Below are 25,858 nucleotides of genomic sequence, written 5' to 3'. Positions count from 1 at the left end.
CTCTCTGATCCTGGCGAAATCTGGTTTCACTTTGAAAAATGTTATGAGATTGGAGGCAGAGGCAAAAGATGTCTTCTCTCATAGGTAGGCTATGTCAACACCAAAGGAATTAATGTCAGTCTCATAGGTAGGCTATATCAACACCAAAGGCATTAATGTCAGTCTTAGGTAGGCTATGTCAACACCAAAGGCATTAATGTCAGTCTCATAGGTAGGCTATGTTGGTCTAAAAACCTGTGAGAATCATGCAAATCATTTTGTGACCCCTCCCATATTTTTGGTGACTCCCCTGGGAGTCCTGACCCCCCAGTTTAAGAACCACTGCCCTAATCTGAATGTAGATAATCCTATAATCTATGAAAAACCAGTGGGGTGATATTACAAGGAGAGTGTGCAAAAGAGGACTTCAATTGAAATTGAAATTGAAATTAAATTGAAATTGAAAATTAATCTATAGGCCCCAGCTGTGGCGCAGCTGTGCGCCGACGGCCCGGGTCCGATTCCCGCCCCGTGGTCCTTTCTGGATCCAACCCCTGCTCTCTCTCCCATTCACTTCCTGTCGCATTAAGGGCATACAAAAGCCCCCCCCCCCAATCATCTCTAATCATGAGATGGTATAGGAGAGGGTTCTTTGAGGGTCTGCTGTCTTTTCTCTAATCATGAGATGGTATATTTCTCTAATCATGAGATGGTATAGGAGAGGGCTCTTTGAGGGTCTGTTGTCTTTTCTCTAATCATGAGATGTTATAGGAGAGGGCTCTTTGAGGGTCTGTTGTCTTTTCTCTAATCATGAGATGGTATAAGAGAGGGCTCTTTCTCTAATCATAAGATGGTATATATCTCTAATCATGAGATGGTATATTTCTCTAATCATGAGATGGTATAGGTATCAGGAGAGGGCTCTTTGTCCGTGGAGGGTGCTGTATACCCTTGTTAGTAAACAAAACTCTGAACAATTACAAAAAGATTCAAACAGGCTGCCAAGTATGATTTGTTATTGAACTATTTATTTACATTTTAAGCCATTTCAAATCATACATAAAAATAAGATCATAAAAATCAAACAGAATAAAACACATTTGTACAGAGTGCAAGGTCCCATACATCGCATACACATTACAGTATCTCTAGGTGGAAATGGCTTTGTGTGTGTGTGTGTGTGTGTGAGTGTGTGTGTGTGTGTGTGTGTGAGTGTGTGTGTGTGTGTGTGTGCGTACATTTGATCTGATTGACATCATATTTTTGAAGTCTTTGTGTGTTCAGAAGTTTTGTGATAGTGCAGCAGGTGTGGCTATTCTGCGGTCAGACCTACAAGAGGACCGGACGAGCCCTTACCCTGCGGCCTCATACCAGGTGTGCTCACACAATCTGAAATCATTTAAACAGTCCCTCATTCAGACCGTGTGTCTGATTGGATGAATATATACAACAGAATGGACACACTGCATAATGGCTACAAGCGAAGGATACAATCTGATGCTAATCTGTTTGCAATACACACACCAAAAAAAAAAATACAAAGAATCTAAAATGCTCTTGATGTCAGTGATGTCTCGTCCAGCTCAGTGGCACTCTAAAAAGGTTCTCAGCAAGCTTGACCAGCTCAGTGGCACTCTAAAAAGGTTCTCAGCAAGCTCTTTAAAAAGATAACGACGTGTAGAGAACCTTTGCCACAAAGAACCTGTTTCTAAATTAGGCTCCGTCTTCCCCTTTATGGTTACTCACTGCTGCAATAGTGAATTGCTACGATGCTACACAAAGAATACTCAAAGAGTTCCACAAAGAACCCTTCATTAGAAGGTTCTAATTAGAACTCTTTATGATTCTACATTGCACCCTTATTATGGAGTACGCCTGCAAGACAAATGATAAATGGCTGACCAGTGCTGCATCCAACTCTGCTCCGTGTCCAGTGCAACTGGGCTCTCCTTGTTATCATGAGCCAGACTGCATCTTTGATGTCCAGTGCAACTGGGCTCTGCTTGTTATCATGAGCCAGACTGCATCTTTGATGGACTGGCCTTAATGGTGTCCCCACAGTGTCTTTCTACGCAAAACTGCAAAATGAAACAAATAAATTAAAAAAGCAGCAGGGTCTTCTTCTACCTGCACACAAACGTATCCGCATCCACCCCCCCTCACTCTCTACATGTCTGTCCATCCCCCTCTGTTCTAGTGGTTTTCCCCCTCTGTTCTAGTGGTGTTCCCCCTCTGTGTCCATCTGCACTGGAGGCCAAAGGCAGTTGTGATGGCTTTCAGACTGATGACAATGCTGCATGTTCAAGCTCTCTATTTCAGCCCACATGATCACATGATCAGCTTTATGCTGTCTGTAGTCCAGTGATGATTTTTTTATGGTTTAGCATCATATATAGCATTCAGTCATTGCTGCCGGTGTGTAAATGTGTGTGTGTGTGTGTGTGTGTGTGTGTGTGTGTGTGCTGATGTCTGAGGGGAAAAGTTGACGGGCTCTACAGGAAAGTCTGATGAAACAGGTGTGTGTGTGTGTGTGTGTGTGTGTTTGCGAGAGGTGCGGTTTTCAAGCAAGTGTGTTTGTGGGTGTGGACAGAGGTACGATGGTGGAATCAATAAGCATGTCTGACTGTGTGTGTGTGTGTGTGTGTGTGTGTGTGTGTGTGTGTTTGTCTGGGCGTGGTGCTGGGGTTTGGTTAGCATTACGTGTGTGTGATGAAGAGGGGGTTTTGAGAAGCTACAGACAAGCGTGACTGAGTTTACATGTGTGCGTGCAAATGACTGTGCATCTGTGTGTGTTTGTGTATGTGTGAGAGAGAGGAAGAGAGAGAGAGAAAGAGAGGGTGCACACATCATACGCATGTATGTATCTATTTGTGAGTGTGTGTGTATATGTGTGTGTGTGTGTGAGTGTGTTTGTGAATGTGTGTATGTATATGTGTGTGTGTACAGTATATGCGAGTCTGTTTAAATGTGTGTGTGTAGGTGTGTGAGTGTGTGTGTGTGTGTGTGTGTGTGTGATTGATTGTGTGTGTGTGTGCGCATATGCATGTGAGTGTGAGTGTGTGTGCGCATTTGCATGTGAGTGTGTGTGTGTGTGTGTGTGTGCATATGCATGTGAGTGTATGTGTGTGTGTGTGTGCGCGCATATGCATGTGAGTGTGTGTGTGTGTGTGTGTGTGTGTGTACGTGTGCATATGCATGTGAGTGTGTGTGTGTGTGTGTGTGCGCATATGCATGTGTGTGTGTGTGTGTGCATATGCATGTGTGTGTGTGTGTGTGCGCGCATATGCATGTGTGTGTGTGTGCATATGCATGTGTGTGTGTGTGTGTGCATATGCATGTGTGTGTGTGTGTGTGCGCGCATATGCATGTGTGTGTGTGTGCATATGCATGTGTGTGTGTGTGTGTGCGTGTGTGTGCATATGCATGTGTGTGTGTGTGCATATGCATGTGTGTGTGTGTGTGCGTGTGTGTGCATATGCATGTGTGTGTGTGTGTGTGATGGCTCACTTCTCATCCTCGTCGCCCTCGCTCATGCTGCTGATGGAGGCGGAGGCTGCTTTAGGGGAGGGGGGCGAGGAGGCCCGTGCGTGGGAGTGGGCGTGGCTATGGTGGTGGGCGTGTCCCCAGAGGGACGGGGGTGAGGGCGAGCGCAGGGGGGACAGCTCCCGTGGAGGGCTGTTGCTAGGCGACCCGCGCGGGGACAACGCCTGGATCATGCGTCCGCTGCGCTCCTGGAACATCTGTTTCTGCCAGGAGGGGTGACGCGGAGGGATAGAAAGAAAACGGCAAATCAACAAAACATGAAATGCCGTTTCCACACACACGTGTCTGGAGATCTGGTCTGCGCTCTCGTCATGATCATAGTGTCAGACTGATCATTATTCTGAACCGTTTTTTATTCTGAATTCTTCTAAAGAGTCTTGTGAATGGCATGTGGAAGCATTGAACTGAGTCATCAATGTTAAGGTTTGAGACACACACACGCACACGCACACGCACACACACACACACACACACACACACACACACACACACACACACACACACACAGACACACACACACAGACACAGCTCTTGCATATAGATACAGCTCTTGCATATAGCACACTGATTTTGCCCAGTTATTAAATTAGCTTCTGTTAGACTTTGCACTGAAGACCTAACTAGCTGTCTTCTTCCTTGCTTACTCTGTGTCTTTATAAAGGCCATATAGAGAACACCAGCTCAAACTAAACATAATCCTGACTGACATGCTTAATGTCTCTTGTTAAACACTAACTGTTAAACACACACACAGACACACAGACACACACACACAGACACAGACACACACACACACACACACACACACACACACACACACACACACACACACACACACACACACACACACACACACACACACACACACACACACACTGTTCATGTCTCCTGTTAAACGCGGTAACCGTTGGTACCGTTTCTATAGTCTTACCCATGTTCCATCGGGGCCAAACAGCTCCAGGAAGTTGCCGATGAATTCGCGTGACTTCTCCTCCCATTTCTGGATGAGATCGGCGCTCTTCTCCTCCACCCTGTAGACGAAGTGCTTGGACTTCTCCTCCACCGTGCGCACCTTCTCCTTCATACGGTCCACCTGGTTCTGCAGACGATACTTCTTCTCCTTCAAAGACATCAGCAGCACATCAATATCTAATCTAATGGAGGGGGGGACCACACAACCTTTTAATTGCAGGTTACAAAAAGCACTCTGGATTGACACAAATGCAGTTAGTTTGAAGATAAACATGCCTGTCCACTTTTTACATGTAATGAAAAATGTAATTAAAAGCAAACAAATAAGGTGGAAAATAACTCATCTAGACCAAATCAGTGTAAAATTACATTCTCCGAAGTTTAAACCCTCCAAATAAATGACCATATTCTAATGTTATGTGTGTAACTGGATTGGATTCCTACGTTGTCCAAAATTAAAGGCTCTGGAATGGACACAACTAAAGTCAGGAGTTATCACTCTGTATACCACCGGTGGTTGAATAAACAGGCCCAATAAATGACCAGTCCAGCCTCAGGTCATGACCTCTGGCAGGCATCTCGGCAGCGGCTCTTACGTTGATGTAGCTGACGTTCAGCTCCTTGGCTGTGTAGCCCCTCTGCAGGTTTCTTCTGGCGTAGACGTCATAGTCTCGCACGATACGCGTGATCAGGTCAGACGTGGAGATGCCCTCAGTCCTCTGAGTGGGCACAAACATACCTGCAAAGAGGACATTAGCACATATTATGCTTATGTAGCAAACATCTAATTCTATTTGGCCTAATAGGCCCCATCACTAGATAGATAGATAGATAGATAAATAGATACTTTATTGATCCCCAAGGGGAAATTTAACTACCAGTACTGGCATCAGTTTGCTATGACGTCAGTGGTATTGATGATTAATGATTACATTATTCATGATCATTATTTAGTCTCATGAACCCATAGTATGGTAAATATTCACTGAAAAGCTAAATTACATTTAGATGTATTTGTACATGCGTATGTGTGTTAGCCGCATACAACATCATAATCTAGTCAAAAGGAGCGTATTTTTCTGCAATATCACATTGTAATAGCATCTAAGAACACTTCGAATCAATATTACCTAGCCTTCAGCGGCATAAATATTTTAGGAGATAAACCACGCCAGCAGCAGCAAGAGCATGTGCAGCTTGAGTGCTCTACAGCAGAAGTCAGTTAAATGGAGGCACTTGTGGCACGACACACTTTTCGAGCAATCCGATTGGTTGTGTTACATAACGGCTGAAGTGCAATAAAAAGAGACTAATTGACAGTGATGTGGTGTTGCTAATAGCTAATTGACAGTGATGTGGTGTTGCTAATAGCTCTTCATACCAGCTTCTTTGATGTGCTTGTACACATCCTCTGTTCCTGCTGAAGAGTATGGGATGTCATCGTGAGCCACAAAGTCAATCTGAGACCACAAAATAACAGTGAATTAAGCACCAAACACACACACACACACACACACACACACACACACACACACATGTACAGGCACGCATACACACACAGCTATAAGACTGCAGTTATGTGCTGTCTGGGAACAGTGGTCTAGGGTGTGTAGTGAAGACACACAGCACACACACACACACACACACACACACACACACACACACACACACACACACAGAGGGTTATACTACAAATAACTTTAACAGCTTACCCAGAAACTTCAGGAGTAAACACTGCTCTCAAAACAATAAGTCAGCCCAGAGCAGAGATCAGCAGTTTCCCCTGAAGTTCCCCAGGTAAGCTTAGTAGTATTCCCCACTGGCATCCTTACCTTGTGTTGCCAGGTAAGCTTGGTAGTATTCCCCACTGGCATCCTTACCTTGTGTTGCCAGGTAAGCTTAGTAGTATTCCCCACTGGCATCCTTACCTTGTGTTGCCAGGTAAGCTTGGTAGTATTCCCCACTGGCATCCTTACCTTGTGTTGCCAGGTAAGCTTGGTAGTATTCCCCACTGGCATCCTTACCTTGTGTTGCCAGGTAAGCTTGGTAGTATTCCCCACTGGCATCCTTACCTTGTGTTGCCAGGTAAGCTTGGTAGTATTCCCCACTGGCATCTTTACCTTGTGTTGCTCCAGGAACTCCGGGCTGAGCGTCCAGGGGGCGTCCCGCACCACCTCGTCCACGTAGCGGCAGTGTCGCAGCGCCTCGTAGCGCTCCTCCTCCGTCATCACCGTGAAGCCCTTATACTTATGGGTGAGCTCGTCACTGCACACTGAAACACACACACACACACACACACACACACACACGCATGTACACACACACGCATGCACACACACACGCACACACATACACACACACGCATGCACACGCACACAGACACACACGCATGCACACACACACACACACACACACACACACACACACACAGTAAGGTCAAATACAATACATCCATCATTGAACACATGATGCACTCAGAGCCAGTGAAAGAACTGCATGGCTTCCCGTCTGATTGCAAGGTTACGTCGTACCTCCGACTATCAGGTAGGAGTTGGGGAAGAGGTTCTTGGCCTGCATGAGGGCCCGAGCGTGGCCGGAGTGGAACAGATCAAAGATGCCGTCTGCATAGACCCGCACTGGACGGTCCACTGAGGAGGCAGGAGACAAGAACGTGGAAATGTATCGGTCAGTAGAATTGAAATGCATGACAAAGTTTGAGTTGAGTTTTACAAATAGTTGCCATGTACCATTGTATGCCAGTGCCAAAATGTCTGTTCCTTGCTTTGGCTTCTGTTTTTTACAGAATCTGTTTTAAGGCCCAATGTCTCTCAAACCTCTGATTTTCCCATTAAAAAGCTGTCCACCAGCTTGTGCTGCTTGCTGTCCTCTAGTTGCTCTAGTCCACCAGCTTGTGCTGCTTGCTGTCCTCTAGTTGCTCCAGGGCTTTTCCCTCTTGTCTGGTTGTCTCTCTTTTGTCGCTCAGTGCTGAATGGGGGGAATCTGGGTCACGGGCTGAAAAGAGGAGCCCTGAGTCTGACGTTCCTATCCTGGCAAGCCATCCCTCCTCTAGCCAGCCCAACGGACCTCCTCCCCAACGGACCTCCTCTAGCCAGCCCAACGGACCTCCTCTAGCCAGCCCAACGGACCTCTAGCTAGCCCAACGGACCTCCTCTAGCCAGCCCAACGGAGCAGAAAAGACTTCAGCTCAACACAGACGCCTTGACAGCAAGCACAAACATGGCTGTGCGAGTTAAGGGGCCTCACACCATGATCAGATCTATCTATCTCACATTCTTTTAGGCCTTTACCTAAATAAACTAGCCGGTTTCTCACATTCTTTTAGGCCTTTACCAAATAAACTAGCCGGTTTCTCACATTCTTTTAGGCCTTTACCTAAATAAACTAGCCGGTTTCTCACATTCTTTTAGGCCTTTACCAAATAAACTAGCTGGTTTCTAGTCTAGAGAAGCCCTTTCCATAATGTGACAACTACATACTACAATTACATAAGTAGCAAGTATCCTGAACTCTCTGGAGTAAAACAGAGTGAAATCAATTGTCGACAAATCGACAAATTGTGACAAGTTTACCTTTCGGCGCCAGTGTTTGTGCATCTCTGCACAAGGGGAGGGGTGGTTAGAAATATTAATGTGGGAAAATGGGTCTTGAGAACTGGATGTTGGATTTAGGAGGAGAGGAGAGGAGAGGAGAGGAGAGGAGAGGAGAGGAGAAGAGAGGAGAGGAGAGGAGAGGAGAGGAGAAGAGAGGAGAGGAGAGGAGAGGAGAAGAGAAGAGAAGAGGAGAGGAGAAGAGAGGAGAGGAGAAGAGAAGAGAGGAGAAGACAGGAGAGGAGAAGACAGGAGAGAACAGCATGGAGAAACAACAGCAGAACTGGACTGACCAGGGGTCCCGCGTCTGGCTTGCTCAATGGTCAGTCTCTCGTGAGGAGCACGACATCCACAGCTGGTCTCCTTCGCAAATATCGCCGGCTCTGTGAGAGTCTGAGAGGGAGGGGAGAGAAAGGCAAAAGGAGAGAGAGAGAGAGACAGAATGAGTGAGAGAGAGAGAACGTAGAGGAAAAGTATACCATCACTAAGCAGCTCTCTGAAGCTCTGCAGTATGGCGCTCATTTCCATTCCAGACAATCCACACAGTTTGAATATGATGTGATCCCTCAGAGTGGATGACTAAGCAGACTGGCCAAAATTACTTATGATATGCAATTGCTCAGATTATAAAGTTCATACTGAGATGATTTAATGGGATGCGTGAAGGCTCCGAGGCAGCTGGGTGCTGCCACTTACTCCTTATTCCAAATGTATACTGTATCTTTCTGTTCCCAAAACTAATTCCGTTCCACATTTGGAGTATTGATTCCTTAACAGGATATTTGACAGGAGATTTCTACACAAGCTATTGATCTGCTGTGCAGGACTCAGAGCTCCATTGTAGAGCGCCTGGTCCACTCAAGAGCAGGGGGAGAGAGAGAGAGACTGGCACACCCACAATGTATGTCCAGACACCAGAGAACAGCCTTTCATAAAACAGTCCACCTTACACATACTAACATGATAATGCAGAAGCACTAGCTTGGACAGAGACATCTGGAGATGCTAAATGTTGCATTGCATTGCATCTGACTGCATCGTCAAAGAAAGGCAAAAAATAGAAACATAAATATTTCATACAAAGAAAAATGGCGCTGCTTCCAAAAGCATTACCACTGTGCCAAAGCCCAGTATATTTCCCCCGCAGAACAAGCGCTGTATTGTGTGGAGGAAGCGCAGCTTGACACCAGCACTGACACCAGGCTGCCCGCTACTGTGGCCATCTGTCTGCACACGACGTGCCACACCAGATGCCCTGCCGGCCCCACACACGACATGCGACACCAGATGCCCTGCCGGCCCCACACACGAGCTGCACGGGAGCCAACATGATATTCACAACAACTCACAGAACTAACATGGCTTTTGATTTTTTAGGAGGGAGTTTTACGAACTGCTCTTGCAACAGCCTGAAAAGACAGCACTGGCAATAAAAAAAACAACAACCAACATGCATTGCACATTGTCATTCCCATGGCAACAGAGACACATAAGCACCCGGAGGATGTGGTAGAGGACCTTTCCCAGAATCCAACACAAGGTGAAGAGGAGGAGCTTGAAATGGCACAAGGGCAGAGGATAAATAAGCAGATGCCTGCATGCTTCCTGGGCGTGCTCCGCGTTACAGCTGCAACTTCTGGGACAAGCCGAGGGATTACGAGGCCGTCAGCAAGCGCACGTCACCAAAGGCCCAACTCCTCCATCAGACACACATGCCCAGACACAGAGGCAGCAGCGTTGGGCGCATCCCTACACCGGCAGTCTCTTTGTCTCCATATCTGACACAAGGAGACTGCACTTAGCTGCACTTAGCTGCTTTTCACACAGGATCAACGCCTGTCTTTCAGCCCCCTCTCCCCCCTTCATGCCAATGCTATGTTGCACACACACACACAGGGAACACTAGCGATGCCCAAGCACGGAACACTCCGATTCATAACAGGCAACTTACCTCTTCCGGCATCCTCCTCTCTCTCTCTCTCTCTCTCTCTCTCTCTCTCTCTCTCTCTCTCTCTCTCTCTCTCTCTCTCTCTCTCTCTCTCTCATGGACCCAAACAAACACACATTCTCTCCTTGCCGGTCACCCTGCCTCAGTCTCCCGTTCTTACAAACAGAACAAAGCGAGTTGGCTCACCGTGTGCGGCTGGGGGCAGGTGTGTTCCAGTTCCTCCATGTTTTTCCCGGCTGGCTCATGGGAGAGGGCCACTCGGTCTGTCCGTTAGTCAATCCACCTGTCTGTGACTCAGCATCGGTGTGTGTGTGTGTTTGTGTGTCCGAGAGAGGGTGTGTGTGTGTGTGTGTGTGTGTGGAGCAGCCGTTTTCTTTCTCCTTTGGCTGCTGCTTTGTGGAGCTGCCGTCAGCCTCCCCCCACTTCATCCCCTATTCCCTCCCCGCCTTCTGCCCCTCCCCACACACCCCACCTCCCAATCCCTGCAGCACAGCTACAGAGGAGGGACTGGCTTCCATACACATGCATCGGATGCTACTCATGATGACAACAATGAGGCAAAGCGTTCTGATACGGCGAGAGGGAGGCTGATGCCATCCAATCAGAGCCCTAAGCCCTCACCTCTGATTTGCATGTGGCGTGGCGATTGGCTGAGCCAACTGTAGCACCATCACACAACAATCAGCATCACTCAGCATCCCTGAACCAGTACATTCAAACCATACAGTATGTCACCATCCACAACGGAAGAGGCCGGATCTACTTTCCAACTGTACACAGTTAAGGAGGCATTGCAAAGCCAAAACCAGTGTGGACTTGTTTACGTTTTTACATTTGCATGAGGTTAGGAAGACAGATTCTAGTTGATTAAAAGTAAACATCATGTAAGGGGGGCATGGGCTAATTATTGGCTAGGCTACTCAGTTACTTACAAGGAAAGCTCCACTCAATATTTTCAGCGAGTCCATCTCCAAAAAACAAAATCGAAAGTTGTTGTAAGCCTATAGTTTAATGGCTGTAACAAGATAGACTACATCCATGGTCCTCAAATAGGGTTTGTCACACAAAAGATAGTACATTTCTAGATTGCAACAACAGCCCAAACAATTGCTAATGCATATGTCCCATCAAGACTCTTTAATTATTAGCCTAATGGATGGCCTACCTTACGTGATCTTTTTGTGCGTCTTCTTCCCACCATGCTGTGAGGTGCAGCAGTCTCCTCTCCTGAACTTTCTGTGAGCCCAGGGCTGCTTGCGCCTTGATGGGTCTGGATGCGTCTGATGGTGGTGACGATAGCACAGTGCGCTCAAAGTTCATGCCAACTCGTCCTTCTGCTCAGCGTCTCTAAATGACCATTGTTCCCGCTGACTGAAAATCATTGTTGTTGGATTATGCATATGCCATAGGCTAGCCGTTCCTACTTTGAGAGAGAGAGAGAGAGAGAGAGAGAGAGAGAGAGAGAGAGAGAGAGAGAGAGTGCAACGTCCTTTGTGATACCTAAAAACTTCTGGTGCATCAAGGGCACAGTGAAAGCGCACATCCCAATTCATTCGTTCACCCAGCGGTTATAATTCATCTAGGCCTAGATTATGGTAGGCGTATGATATAGCCTATCAACAGATTGGGCTATAGGTCAAATATGTTCTATAGTAAAACATAGGGATACATCATCATCATCATCTCTCATAGCTATAGGCATATTTGTATAGGCCCTGCTAAGCAATAATGTAAACGCAACATAGGCCTAGTCCAAACTCAAGGATTCGTTGAGTTGCCACATATAGGGGATTACACAATCCCGCTGCAATTTGACTAGGCTACTTGACTTGAACTAGTTGATAGGCTAGGCTATTTATCTTGCTTTTGTCTTAAGAAATATGCTTTAGTGTGGATGGATAAATTAAAGAATATTTTCTTTTAGTTAGTTTAGTTTAGTTTTAATAAATGTGCATTGGGCAACTCAGTGTCAGTGTAAAACAGCGCATCTTGTGGCCAAGTTTTCCTATTGGCCCTTGCATGGTGACGGTATTTCCGCCATACAAGTTTCCCCGGGAAGACGCTTTGGCGCGGAATCTGTTGTTGTGACCGAAGAATTCGTGCAAACATTGAGAGTCTGCTCAGGTAGACAAATGGCTCCGGTTTCAAATACCGACAAAGACATGGACAGTCCAACCACTGGTGAGTGGTCTTCGTGAGTTTAAATACAGTGAAGAAGCGATTTATCATTATCATGCAGAGAAGTGGGGGCAGCGTCCATCTCTGTCGACCAAGTTAGCCGATAACGTTACCTCAAGGAATTGACGTTAGCCGGCTAGTTCTGGATAAATGTAACTGTTGTCTGGTTAGTCTCTACGAACATAATTGTAGAGACGTTCATGCTCCTTGTGTTTTTTTCGACATAGCCTAACCGTAGACTAACCTAACGTTAACGTTTTTAGGATAACGTTCAGGGTGCAAGCTAAGTGAGTCGACATGAAATGTTCAGACTGAGGCTAACCGTTCGCCAAAGATTACTAGGCTAGTTTAGTCATGTAATTCAACGTTATACTTTGGGTTGGAGAAAATCCACCAATCTGACATGTGTTCTCATAGGAACAAGAGTGATACGGGTTTCTGTATGAAGTTTACTCAAGTGATATTCTTTCTCGTGCACAACGTTACCAGTCTGCCGTACCCGTCACCTGCCAGCTGTCTAGTGTCTACGGCGCGCTTCATGTCATGGCAGGCATTCGACTCTCCATGATGAATTTGTTTTGCGTCATATAGATTCTGGGGATGGCTGCGGCCTTGCTGCTACACGCTCCAGGAGGGAGAAGAGGGAGAAAGTTGGGCGCAAATCAGCCTTGGAGCAGCTGAAAAGGGCCAAGAAGGGAGAGAAAGTGAAGTATGAGGTGAGTGAAAGATGGAACACCTCCTGTCGTGTCGGCATTATTTCATTTGAAACCTTTGCACCTGTCCAACTCTTTGACCAAATGTTTTCATGTGAATCACTTGTGAGTAAACTGACACTAAAAGTAATTTTACCTATTATAATCTAAAGCAGTGGTTCTCAACCTTTTTTCAGTGATGTACCCCCTGTGAAATATTTTTTCAGCCAAGTACCCCCTAACCAGCGCAAAGCATTTTAAGTTGAGAAAATACTTAAAACAGAACACTGTGCCATCAGTGTCTAATTTATTCAACTTTGGAACTAATAAACACATACAAAATTCAAATATTTGGAAAAAAAACTATTTTGAACATTTACAATTTTAATAATCCATGACTACATTTATTGCAAATGATTCAAACTAATGTAGTGAAAACAGTTACCATATAACCATTTAATTTTATGAACTTATATTTTCCTGAAATATTTATTAAATAATTGTTTTTAATGTATTTTTGCATGGATTCTACTTTCTAAATATAAGTATATTTTAAAATCTCACGTACCCCCTGGAGTGCCTTCACGTACCCCCAGGGGTACGCGACCCCCATTTGAGAACCACTGATCTAAAGTAACTGTTCAGTACCTGAGCAGACCCTCAATATTTACAGAAAAACAACTCTTTCTGGGGTTAACATTATCATAACTGTATCACACACTTTTGTTTGGGACTTAACAACCTTGATATTTTGCCTAGTGTGAAAAGCCATGTTTGGTAATGCTGCTTGCTTCCTCAGCTGGAGGAGTTTGAGAATGTGTATGAAGAAGTGGATGAGGCTCAGTATTCGCGCATGGTGCGAGAGCGACAAGACGATGACTGGATCATTGACGATGGTGAGACTCTACCTCAGCTGTTCATCAGTCACATTTGTGTCGCATATGTCATTATGGTGCATTTTTTCCTCAGGTCTTTACTAAATGTGTTGTGTCTCTTAACAGACGGGATGGGCTATGTAGAAGACGGAAGAGAGATCTTTGATGAAGAGCTCGCTGATGACGCTCTGAATCAGAATGCTAAAGGTAGGGGAACATGTGTTATCTTTAGGTCATGCACTTTTCTGAATCAGAATGCTTAAGGTAGGGGAACATGTGTTATCTTTAGGTCATGCACTTTTCTGTCTGTGAAACTGATATCTAAATCATTTCATTGCTTTATCCTCTCCGTAAGTTGTCTATGACGAGGGTCTGTTCTTGTTGAGCTTCAGTTTTCCTTTGATAACATTCCCAAGCTCATGTGTTGTATCAATTGGAAACAGGAAAAGCAGGGGGTAAAGCTGGAGATGCCAAAGACAAAAAGAACATGAAGAAAGTATCCCTGGCCAAACCCAACAGCATCAAGAGCATGTTTATGAACAGCAACGTGAAGAAGCCAGCTGAGGTCAGTAAGATCATCCTTCACACGGCGTCTAAAGCCGTCCTGTGTCACTGATATATTACGTACATTCAGTGTTCAATTATTTAAGTTGCTATGTATAAGAAGTTTGTTTTGTTCCTTATCTCTCTGCAGAAAGATGTTGATCTGTCCAAAGATGACTTATTGGGTGACCTTTTGCAAGACCTGCATTCAGAGGTGAGCTTTAAGTCCACAATGGCAAATGACCCAATTACACTTAATACTTGTGATCCTAATTTCTGAAGTCATGAAAATTCTTCAAATTACTGAATTATTTTTTAGGAAATATAATCAAGTCATATCATATTTTTTTTAGCTGAGCCAAAACATTCATGTATTCTTGTATGACTAATGCATTTATGACCATGGAGAAGTTTGAGACTTTTTTGTGGAAGAAGGAGAGTGAACCCTTTACACTTTTTATATCCATCAGAAACCAGCCCTCCTCACGCCCCCGCCTGTTGTCACACTGAAGAAGAAGAAAACAATGGGGTCCCCCATGAACCCCTTCTCCGTTAGGCCTCAACCCCCAAAGGTATTTGCTGTGCTCACTGATTTGACACCAGGGACAGAAGTTCAGAGAGAATCTGAGTCAGCCCTGTGTATTGATGCATTGACATTTACATTAGTACGTTGTACAACCAAAGGATTAAAGTGTGTGTGATGCTCTGATTGTTTCAGGAGATGCTGCCTGCTCCAGGGTCAAAGGTGAAATCATCAGTCTCTGCGGCACCATCAGCCCCGGCAAGAAAGCCTCAACCCCAGGCCCCCAAACCAGCCCCTCTGGCCAAAGCCATTAAAGTGGAGGATCCAGATCCAGAGGAAGAAGGTAATAGATTACTAAAGTGTGACATCACGTTTCCCTAGCAACCAATTTTCTGTTCTACACAAACCAAATTAACAATGTGAAATACTATGCCAGACCAAAGTTTTATAGAAAAGGATTTTTCTTTTTTTTTTAAAGTGTCCGAAGCCTCCCCGGGTGACAGTAGTAACGTTATGTAATCAGAACAGATTAGGCCAATTTACCGTTGCGTTATAAACTTTATATTTCATGCTAGCGCAAACTTTTCCTTTTAATACCCCGGAAGAATGCATAAAAGCCTCGACATGTTTTGATCTAGTGATTTTCACCTCTTGAAATTTATTTATTCTCGTTTTCAAAGAAAGAATACAGCGAAGCAATAGTAAACGCCATTCTAATCATTGAAGCAATAGAAAACGCCATTCTAATCATGGAAGCAGCGCTCTCTTCATACCAGTCCCTGGCTTCTCCTGTGACATGACGGGCCCTCATTGCAGGGCGAAGTGCCAAGTCTAAAGTCCAACTAAAGATTGCTTAATTAAGTTGTTCCGGGGTCAATGTAGTCCTATGTAATAGAATTGACAACTCACTTGAAAAGTGTCTGCTAAATTAATATAGGGCTGTCAATCGATTAAAAAAAATTATCTAATTAATTACATACTCTGTGATTAATGAATCTAAATTAATCGTATATATATTTTTTGCTGTGAAAGTATTTTAAATATTTAAATTCAAATGAATCATTGAATAATCAGCATTAGTGACATTAAAGTTCAAAAACTCTTATTATTATTTTCACTGTTCAAATAATTGCCATAATAATCTATGATATGACCTAATATGCTGAGGAAATAAATTCAAAAGTGCTTCGGGAAGAAGTTTTTTTTTTCACATACAAGGCATTTCAGGCCACAGATATAACCTAGGGGACACAATGAAAATAAATTAACACTCCCCTCAATGTCAACACTTATTTCTTTGCATTGATGTGCGACTATAGAGTTGATGAACTCCGGTGATATGCAAATTCCTTGCTGCAGACTTTGCAGAGGACTTTATTTTCAACACTTTTTATTTTTTATGAACACCATCAGGCCGCTTTTAAAAAGTAAATGTTCCAATCAATGATCCAGGCAGCACATTTTCTTCTTTTTACTGACTAGAATGGCTTGGGGTCAAAGGTCATACGGAATCGATTAATCTGCACTATTTTTTTTAATCAGTTATTTTTTCTCAAATGAATTAATCGAAATTAATCCAGTTATTTTGTCAGCCCTAAATTAACAAGATAAATTATAAGTGTTAATAACTACGCAGAATCTATTTGCAAATGTAATACCATGAGACGATAGATAGATACTTTATTGATCCCCCAAGGGGAAATTCAAGACCCTAAGCAAAAACATCAGTGGGCCAGCTAAAAGCTGCCTCACGCCACATGATTGTTAGTTCATGCGTAAGGACTTTGCTCATAGACTGAGTTTGCACTTTGCCCAACATTTGAATTAGGACCCCATAATCTTGTGTGTGCTGTGCGCATCTTTGTAGTATCAATGCTGGTTATTGTCATTGTCCTCATCAGCACTTGGTATGTGTTTTTCAGAGGAAGAGCCGCTGCAGTTTGACGAGGTGGACTTTGATGAGCCGATGGAGGTGGGTGACGAGGATGTCGCAGAAGCAGTAGTGAAGACGGAGGCCAAAGCCAAGCCCGAGGTCAAACCCGCCGTGAAGGTCGAGCCCAAGAGTGAACTGCACGATGCTATGCTCATGTAAGTCTGCCAGGGCGACACCAGCATTAGATTTACATTTATTCATTTAGCAGACACTGTTGTCCAAAGTGACTTAAATATGTCAACTATATTACAAGGGATTACATTGTCCCCGGAGCAACTTAGGGTTAAGTGTCTTGCTCAAGGGCACAATGGTGGAAGCCGGGAGTTGAACCCACAACTTTCAGACTACTGCACGCTAGCCCAGCTCCTTAACTTTGCTGTCTGCATTTTTCGCTGGCCTGTATTTGGGGACCGGCTGTTATTTGTACGCATGTGTTGTTGTGATTGAGTGTTGGGTGTTTTCCCGTCAGCTCGGACGTAACGGGAGGCTGGGAGAAGATGGAGGAGGACGAGGGGGCCAGCGAGGCCCCTGTGGAGGTGCAGGTGGACGCCAGTCAGCTCCCCCTGGTGGACGGCCCCGACGGGGACAAGGTGTTCCGCTTCTACTGGCTGGATGCCTTCGAGGACCAGTACAGCCAACCAGGTGCGTTTCTTCTACTACTACTACTACTCTGATCTCCTGCTGAATAGAGTGTAATGGGTATTGTCAGGGGTTGCTTATGGTTATGGTTCTTAGCAGATGCTTTTGTCCAAAGCGATGACATCAATAAACATTATGTTCACTTTAAAATGAACAGTTTATAGTAAATTCATATGGCGGAAATACAAAATTCAAACTACATAGTAAATGCTTATCAGAAGGGCGACAAGATATTAGGTTTTGGGCTTTTGGTGAGGGTAGAATCAATTTTGGGGGATGCTTGTGATGAATGTTAAATTGTTATAACATTTGAATAACAACACAAATAACTAAAGTGAAATAAAGGCCTATAATTTACAGACCATTACTGTGTGTTTTAAATATCAATTTCTTAGGTAATACTGTCAATTTTACGCTGATTAACTTGATGGAAGCCTATTTAGAAATTGTGCATTGTCACTTTAAGGGCTTTGTGTCTAAATGGTTCTCAAAGCGCCAGCTCTTGTTCAAGGCTTATTCACAAACTTGAGCCTTGTGTTTGTACCACATTGATGGTACAATATTAACAACTAGATGTACCGCATAGCGGTACAAAATATGACCGCCGCTCAGTCCTGTACATCCATTCCGCGAAAATCATCATAAATCATGTTAATGAATTTGTCTCCATCTTCTACTCCATCCCCCACTCGTGAAACTTTTGTGTATGCTTGTTTGGAATGTGTGTTTGCGGGCCGCACACAAAGTAGCCTACTGGCGCTGCAAAGGTGAATAGATTTGTAGCACTTACCAAAAAATTTGTAGCATTGTTATAAAACCTTTAAAATATCTAAACAATCACAAGTAGGGCAGTCCATCCATTGCAACTGGACTGATGAAAGGTACACCTGTAGGCTACATTGTATTTGGGAAAAGCAGAAGGTCGCAGCATAATGTATTTATTTATTTATTAAACAAAACAATCCCTGTCAGTTCCATGCAGTTTTCAACAGCTATCAAGAAGAGGTCAAGTGTAAAGAAGAGGTCATGTCATGGATTTTTATGTTTCTTCTTCTACATATGCATAAGTTTAGTCATCTAGTTCATATGATATTCATTTTTATTGTCAATGCACAAATTAAATACCAGTAGTCTAAAACAAAATGCCGTTTTACCCAGTGGTGCAAATAACTGACATGTCCAAAAGGGCCTTCATGAAATGCTTGCTAGACTGTTCATACCCATTTTAACGGGCAAAGTTGAAGAGCTACTGTCCGTTATTGTTTGTGCAAATAATATGCCGATTCATGTTCCCTTGCATTTTGCAACTATGAGGTCCATGGTTAGTCTGGCTTTCGCCAGACCAAGCTCAATATTTTAAGAAATCGAAAAGGAATCAGGCTGAGTTCACCCAGCACCCAGCCTAAATATTGTTTCATTTTGCGATTGAGATATCCACACACTGGCGCCCCCCCCCCCCGCGACGTGTTCGCCCCCGGTTTCAGAGCTATTCTAAATGCATAGAGGGAGTTATGACAAAACCGTGACTGTTAACAAACTATAGGCTATATAAGGTAGGCCCTATGCTAGGCCTATTACACAACATAAATTGTCACTAGGCTATGCTGGTGGCGACCCAAATAAAATCTCCTTTGGGAACCAATGGCTTACAGTATCAAGCGGACTTAAGCTGCCACCTCTTGGCAAAAAGTTAATAGTTTTGCATATCAGTAGTAATACATTTCACGCAGCTGTGTGAATCACGGAAAGCGACGCTTCTATATGGAACCCAACCCACTGTACAGTAGCTCAAGGTCTGTGGCTAAAGCAGCCATAATGAAAGCGTTATCATTGTTTGGATACTTCACACACACATGTTTTTTAATCGCATAGACTACTACCAAAGAGGGTTAAAGCGGAGCGCTAGTAATCAAGGATCTTTGCTACTACTACCAAGCTGGAATCAAAGCACATCGACTCCCCTCTCACACCCTAAACACACTTCGAACAAACAAAAAACGTCTCAGTCTTACGGTATAGCCATAGGCAAAACTGTATTGGACCGGTGTAACGTTGGTACTAAATCATCCATCGCAAAGAATGATTTTTGTAGCACGTGCAACAAATATGTGTAGATACAACCCTGCCCTGGATACATCTCTCAACGTGCGCTCTAAAAACATTTGGTTTAAATGGAGATGTAGATCACGGGTGCGTTAATAAATCTACATTGCGGCGAGTTGACACAAATTATTTACTTTGACGAATTTATGTAGTTTCAGTCCTAGTTACTTTACTTTGAGCCATGCTCTTCCTTACTTGAATCACCTTTGAAAATAGAGGATTGAAGTAGCCTATATGGGTGTTTGGGAATGAACGTTGACTCAGATGCTTTTTGAGACTTTGAGCTAAATGTCCCAGCCCGGTGTTTAGGATGCATCATAGACAGGTTATCTTTCAGGTAGCCTATATATTTTCCATTAGAAAACCATCACGTAGCGAACGTGTTGTGGCTAACTCACTTAGCTCCTGTTAGTAGCCTAGGTTATGGTCATAAGCAAATGAGATGACAGTCGAAAGATGCAATTAGTGCTGTTATCAATTTGCTTGGTAGCCTATAACTGCATGTATGGCTTTCTACAAATACATCAATAATCAAATTGGCCTCCATCACTCAACCAATGCTAACGGTAACATTATTTTACCTACTCTAGGCTATTGATATAATTTAAGATTAACGTAGCCTATCTGCAGTAAAAACCAAGCATGTCCGATAAACATTCTCAGATTTATTTCGGCTTCAAGAAGAAATGGGAATTACATGTCATGCAGAAATCATCCTACCCTTATTAGACGTTCTCTGTGGTAAACTACAGTCTTGTCCTAGGAAGCATAGTGTCTTTCCAACCCACTTTAGATTAACTTCCAACAAAATTACGTCTCACTGCAACGATGCGCCATCTGGTGGACAAACGACTATGTGACGCCAATACTGGAAATGCATCCAAATTATTATGATGAATATTTGGTTTTCCTTTAATCCTACTGAATTTGTAATTATGTATCGGCCGTTGTAATTGCCGATACTGATGGTATGTGTGTGCCTGTGTGTGTGTGTGTGTGTGCGTGTGTGTGCGTGTGTATATATGTGCACCACCATCTACAGGCCAATGAGTGTACAGTTACTAAATGTACACATAACTTAATTTTTTTAGACCCCCCCCATGGATGAAATTCTATGAAACTTGGCATACCCCCAGAGAATGTCAGGTTAATCATACACAAAAAATTTGGTGCAGATCTTAACTGAAGAGAGGGGCGATTAAAGCAGAATGATATTGCATTTTTATTTTTTACCGGGGGGGTGCAAATCACAAATGAGTGATTATGGGCTAGGTTGATGTGGGCCCTTGAGACCAACATACCATAAAAATTTCTTCATCCTCAGTACAACAGTTCAGGTAGTTATTTAGGAAAAACTGCATTTTTTGGGTTTCGGGGGGCCCAGCGCGCGGGGGGGGGGTGGCCCCCGGTGACCAAACTAATTTTTTCCGTAATAGTCTAGTGGGGCTACATACCCACCAAATTTCATGTGGTTCGGTGTCCCGGGTATCGTTGACCAAAAATTCAGGAAGTAGATGACTGGGGGGGACTTTGACAATCCCTATATGACCGCTTCGCTAGCGGCGGTCATAATAATATCCATAATATTAAGTTGTTACAAGCAGCCATCATTGTTTTGGAAATGTAATGGCGTGTTGCTAGCCTGACATTTCTGTTTGCAATTAAAAGTGAATTGTGACCCTGCCTGGTAGCCACCTAGCTATCTGAGTGGTGCTTATGTGCTTCATCAGGTAAATGCTTAACTTGAAAGGTACACTATGCAAGATAGATACCCTAGAGGTAAAAACGTTCAGCAAAGGTGTTGGTGTCTATATGTGTGTGTGTTGAGTTTGTGCTCTAGATAGATAGACAGACAGACAGACAGACAGACAGACTTTATTGATCCCTAGGGGAAATTCAAGGTCACAGTAGCATACACACATTCAATAACAGCAGAAAAAGTAATTAAAAGTATATAATATAAAAAAACACAACTAAGCAATAAGGACTGTAGAAGATAAAGAATATACTAAATATACAAAATACAAATTATACTAAATAAAACTTAATCCACATCAATTCTAAAAAACAGTATCCACATAGTGGGTGAATAATCAATCAGGTGCGCTTGCAATGACTGAAGCAGGGACTGAGCCTGTGGTTCTCAGTGCATAAGGTAAGGTAAGGTGCTCTGTGTGAATGAGTGTCATGGTGATGGTGCAAATGAGTAAGTCAAACAGTGCAAGAATAAAGTCTATATATCTATATATAAATAACTAAATATCTATATATAAATAACTATATTAAGAAAGGTATGTGGCATGGAGGGAGGGGTTGTGCATATGTGCTAATACAGCACACAAACAGTGAGGCAGAAGACAAATCTAAAGTGACGAGAGGACAGACAGTTCAAGACATTGGAGGTGGTGAAGAGGCAGACAGACTATGCGGAGAAGTCTATTTCTCCTCTTCCCTTAAGTGGTGCATTAAACAGTTCAATGGCCCTGGGGATGAATGACTTCCTCAGTCTGTCTGTTGTGCAAGGCAGTGAGCGAAGTCTCCAGCTGATCAGGCTCTTCTGCTTAACAATAGTGCTGTGGAGTGGATGACACTCATTGTCCAAGATGTTGATCAGTTTGTTCAGGCTCCTTTTGTCAGATATTGAAGTGATGCACTCCAGTTCAGCTCCCACTACAGAGCCAGCTTTCCTTACCAGCCTGTCAAGTCGCCCCACATCCTTCTTCTATGTGCTTCCTCCCTAACATACCACTGCATAGAAGAGGACGCTGGCAACAACAGACTGGTAGAACATCCTGAGGAGCTTGCTGCACACATCCTTCCTCCTCAGGAAGTACAGCCTGCTCTGCCCTTTCTTGTAGAGTGCATCAGTGTTGGCTGACCAGTCCAGTTTATTGTCCAGGTGGAGACCCAGGTACTTGTTAGGTGCTTACCACCTCGACATTGACCCCATCAATGGAGACTGGTAGCAGAGTGGGCTTAGATCTGCGGAAATCCACCACCATCTCCTTGGTCTTTGAAGTGTTGAGTTGGAGATGATTGAGGGCCCGTCCACACGGAGACGCTTTTTAGGTTAAACGCAGAGGTTTTGCTTCGTCTTGGCCGAGCGTCCAAACGAATCCTGTAAACGCACTGCCCGAAACCGTACTTTTCTGAAACCTGGTCCCAGAGTGGAGAAATCTGAAACCGTAGCCCGTTTGAATTAGTTTAGACAGCGAAACTGCACATCCTCCTTGCGTATCGATGATGTCATTGCCACACCTCAGCTGCCCTGGACTTGCACTTATAGTATTGCCTAACAATACTAGTTTTCATACATGACATTACCTACGATTACACTCCGTAAGATAAATATCACAACTGGTGCTGCGCAGCGCCGATAGCTTATGACTTGGTGGACTGAACACTGTTTTTTCCCGGTGTTTTTTAATGCATTCTAGCTACTGTCAGTGACGCGAGAGAACTTAAGTTATTAGGAAAGTGCGGTGTAAGTTTAGGCTACATTAATTTGTGCGTAGTGCCAGTGTCATTAATTTATTTTACATGTCTTACAACATATATACATGCATTCACAGTCAAGTGAAATCAGATATAAGCATACAAAGACGCTTAGAACTCACGTTAAGCCGATGGTAGCACACTGAATGCAAATGCGCGATTTGATTTGATGCTGGCAAACGTATTGACTGTTAGTAACAAAGGTTTTATAGCAATATTATAAATGTGGCGACAGAATAGCCTAGAACTTGGGTAAGCCTTGCGTTTAGTAGCCTAATTGCGGTGATGGCCAAAACTAATGTGAATCACGGACTATCCTACAACCAAAGAAAGTAAAGGTGATTAGTAGGCCTACCTGCATTAGCCAAATAAAGGACGGGACTGCACCCTTCACAAACCGTAAAATAAAGTTTATTAGTTTTACAGTTGACTACAGTTGACAGTTCACCATCAGTCCACACAAACAATTCTGGTTTCCTTGCACTAGCCATTTCGTCATAGCCTATTCTGTCTGTTTGTAAAGCACAAACATTTTGCTCAATTTCTGTAAAGAAACAGTGCCACCTATAGGCCTGGGGTATGAAGTAACGTGTTGAGATGGATCCGTTTGGACGCAAATATTCTTGATGCGGTTTCAGGGAAGATGGAGGAAAAAAAGATCGGTTTCGTACGTGTGGACTAGCCCTGAGTTTGCACCATTGCACAAAGTCCTCCACCAGGCTCCTATACTCCTCCTGCCCGTTCCTGATACACCCCACAATTGCAGTGTCGTTAGAAAACTTCTGCATGTGGCATGACTCAGTGTTGTAGCGGAAGTCAAATGTGTACAATGTGAACAGGACTGGAGAGAGCACAGTTCCATGTGGCGCTCTGGTGCTGCTGATCACAGTGTCAGAGAGACGGTTCTTCAGTCTGACGAACTGTGGTCGCTCTGTCAGGTAATCTGTGATCCAGGTTACCAGGTGAGCGTCCACACCCATCTGCAAGAGCTTGTCTCCCACTCTGAGGGGTTGGATTGAGGTCTACCTGTTGGTCTCTACAGGTGTGGTGTTCCTGTTCGGCAAGGTGTGGATCGAGTCAGCCCGAGCCCACGTGAGCTGCTGTGTGGCGGTGAAGAACATAGAGAGGACCATGTACCTTCTCCCCAGAGAACACGTGAGTTCCATGTACCTTCTCCCCAGAGAACATGTGAGTTCCAGATCTGGTCACCAGCTTGATTGTCCAAGCTCCATACTCCATGCTCCATACTCCATGCCCCATACTCCATGCCCCATACTCCATGCCCCATACTCCATGCCCCATACTCCATACTCCATGCCCCATGCTCCATGCCCCATGCTCCATGCCCCATGCTCCATGCTCCATACTCCATGCTCCATACTCCATGCCCCATACTCCATGCCCCATACTCCATGCCCTGTACTCCAAGCTCCCTGATGATCTTGGAACATGAGAACCCGCATCTCCCACATGTTATGACTTTCTTTCTATGGTTGTATAGTTACAGTAATGCTATGGGGGTCGATCCACATCAATAAAGGCATCTGCAAAATTATGGAAATAAATGTTTTATTCTGTGTGTATGCTATCAGTGAGGTCAGACATGCTGACAACATTATGGGTCGTTGTTGTTCACTCTTTTCTATTTTGTCTCGGACTAACAGAAGGTTAATTTGGCCACTGGGGAGGAGACAGACCAGCCAGTGGGCCTAATGGATGTCTATCAGGAGTTCAGCAGTCTCTCAGAGAAGTTTAAGATCATGAAGTTCAAGTCCAAGGTTTGTGAACGCGAGATCTGTTGTAGTATTTATTTGTGTAATGGCACCTAGTATCCTGTGTGTACGAGTCAGATGTCATCCCAGTTACTGTCTACTCTTCCCTGTTTGACTTGGTAGAAAGTGGAGAAGAGCTACGCCTTTGAGATCCCAGATATTCCCACGCAAAGCGAATACCTGGAGGTGAGGTACTCGGTGAGTGTTAGCATTTTTTTTTTTTACGGCTGATATATTTTTTGGGCTTTTTGCTACAGGAAGTGAGTGGGTTAGAGAGATGGGGTGGGATCGGGAAATGAACGCAGGTCAGATTTGAACCTGGGTCCCTGTGGGCACTTGGACCTTTACATGGTATGTAGCTTCTTGAATTTCCCCTTTCTTGAATTTCCCCTTGGGGATCAATAAAGTATCTATCTATCTATCTATCTATCTATCGCATGTTGCACCCAAAACACACACATTTGGACCTTTACATGGTATGTGCTCTGTAGCCTGTTGCGCCACAGCGCACACACACACACATTTGGATCTTTACATGGTATGTGCTCTGTAGCCTGAGTTAAAATGTAAATGACTACTAGTTAAAGGTGCTCTTAGGGATGCCACGCGTTTTTTAGGCTAAAACATTTTATGTCACTTACTGCAAACATCACCTATCCAACCGCTAGCTGTCTGTGTCCTGAATACACTGTAAAAACACGCGATCTCTGTGGACAGCCCAGGCTCCAAAAACGGCAACAAAAACAACCTGGGCAAACCTAGCCCATAAAAACATAACAAACTGTTCCAGCAAATCACAGACGAGATGCACGTTTAGGAGAGTTTCAATTGCACAGGAGCAGCACGGGAGGAAGGGGGAGGAAGTAGCGAGCTATCTCTCTGTTTTGTTTGAAAGTCAACAGAAGTGACGTTACCCAGCATCGCTTAGAGCACCTTTAAATCTACATGAATACAGAGATAAAACCAAAAGAAATCAGTCAGTAGCCATTAAGCAGGCATGAGCTTTTAAAAGTTGTAATTTTTATGAAGGCCAAATACTAGTCAAGGTAATTATC

The 25,858-nt window shown here is 44.1% G+C and overlaps 2 protein-coding genes and 1 long non-coding RNA gene across 6 annotated transcripts in view; 1 reads left to right on the top strand and 2 right to left on the bottom strand.

Moving 5' to 3' along the window:
• Positions 1 to 1,011: 1,011 nt before the first annotated feature.
• pcyt1ba (phosphate cytidylyltransferase 1B, choline a) lies at positions 1,012 to 11,353 on the bottom strand. Of its 4 annotated transcripts, none has more exons than XM_042068762.1 (9): positions 11,216 to 11,353; positions 8,396 to 8,495; positions 7,026 to 7,142; positions 6,615 to 6,766; positions 5,876 to 5,954; positions 5,091 to 5,233; positions 4,454 to 4,642; positions 3,487 to 3,725; positions 1,012 to 2,057 (listed from the first exon to the last, which is right to left on the bottom strand). In XM_042068762.1, the coding sequence occupies exons 1-9, from the start codon at positions 11,249 to 11,251 to the stop codon at positions 2,048 to 2,050; spliced, it is 1,065 nt and encodes a 354-aa protein (XP_041924696.1). In that variant the 5' UTR covers positions 11,252 to 11,353; the 3' UTR covers positions 1,012 to 2,047. The 4 variants fall into 4 exon arrangements, with proteins under 4 accessions (XP_041924696.1, XP_041924695.1, XP_041924699.1 ...); XM_042068761.1 differs by lacking the exon at positions 11,216 to 11,353 and adding an exon at positions 10,237 to 10,462; XM_042068765.1 differs by lacking the exon at positions 11,216 to 11,353 and adding an exon at positions 10,237 to 10,462 and having other exon boundaries at positions 3,487 to 3,719.
• A 726-nt stretch (positions 11,354 to 12,079) lies between these two features.
• Positions 12,080 to 25,858, top strand: part of pola1 (polymerase (DNA directed), alpha 1) — a 113,107-nt gene continuing 99,328 nt past the window's right edge. Inside the window, exons 1-13 of the mRNA XM_042068202.1 lie at positions 12,080 to 12,231; positions 12,820 to 12,944; positions 13,720 to 13,816; positions 13,922 to 14,002; positions 14,239 to 14,360; positions 14,490 to 14,552; positions 14,809 to 14,910; positions 15,057 to 15,204; positions 16,784 to 16,949; positions 17,264 to 17,436; positions 24,074 to 24,186; positions 24,696 to 24,809; positions 24,927 to 25,001. Coding sequence (XP_041924136.1) covers positions 12,183 to 12,231; positions 12,820 to 12,944; positions 13,720 to 13,816; positions 13,922 to 14,002; positions 14,239 to 14,360; positions 14,490 to 14,552; positions 14,809 to 14,910; positions 15,057 to 15,204; positions 16,784 to 16,949; positions 17,264 to 17,436; positions 24,074 to 24,186; positions 24,696 to 24,809; positions 24,927 to 25,001 — 1,428 coding nt within the window. The 5' untranslated portion in view covers positions 12,080 to 12,182. The remainder of the gene's footprint in view (positions 12,232 to 12,819; positions 12,945 to 13,719; positions 13,817 to 13,921; positions 14,003 to 14,238; positions 14,361 to 14,489; positions 14,553 to 14,808; positions 14,911 to 15,056; positions 15,205 to 16,783; positions 16,950 to 17,263; positions 17,437 to 24,073; positions 24,187 to 24,695; positions 24,810 to 24,926; positions 25,002 to 25,858) is intronic.
• LOC121688540 lies at positions 18,667 to 25,476 on the bottom strand. Its single transcript, XR_006024620.1, has 3 exons — positions 25,382 to 25,476; positions 20,287 to 20,289; positions 18,667 to 18,679 (listed from the first exon to the last, which is right to left on the bottom strand). It is a non-coding gene; the product is annotated as an uncharacterized LOC121688540 (long non-coding RNA).

Source organism: Alosa sapidissima, chromosome 17, assembly GCF_018492685.1.
Source record: "Alosa sapidissima isolate fAloSap1 chromosome 17, fAloSap1.pri, whole genome shotgun sequence".
In the NCBI taxonomy this organism is placed as follows: domain Eukaryota; kingdom Metazoa; phylum Chordata; class Actinopteri; order Clupeiformes; family Clupeidae; genus Alosa; species Alosa sapidissima.
This window is presented reverse-complemented; position numbering and strand designations above follow the sequence as displayed.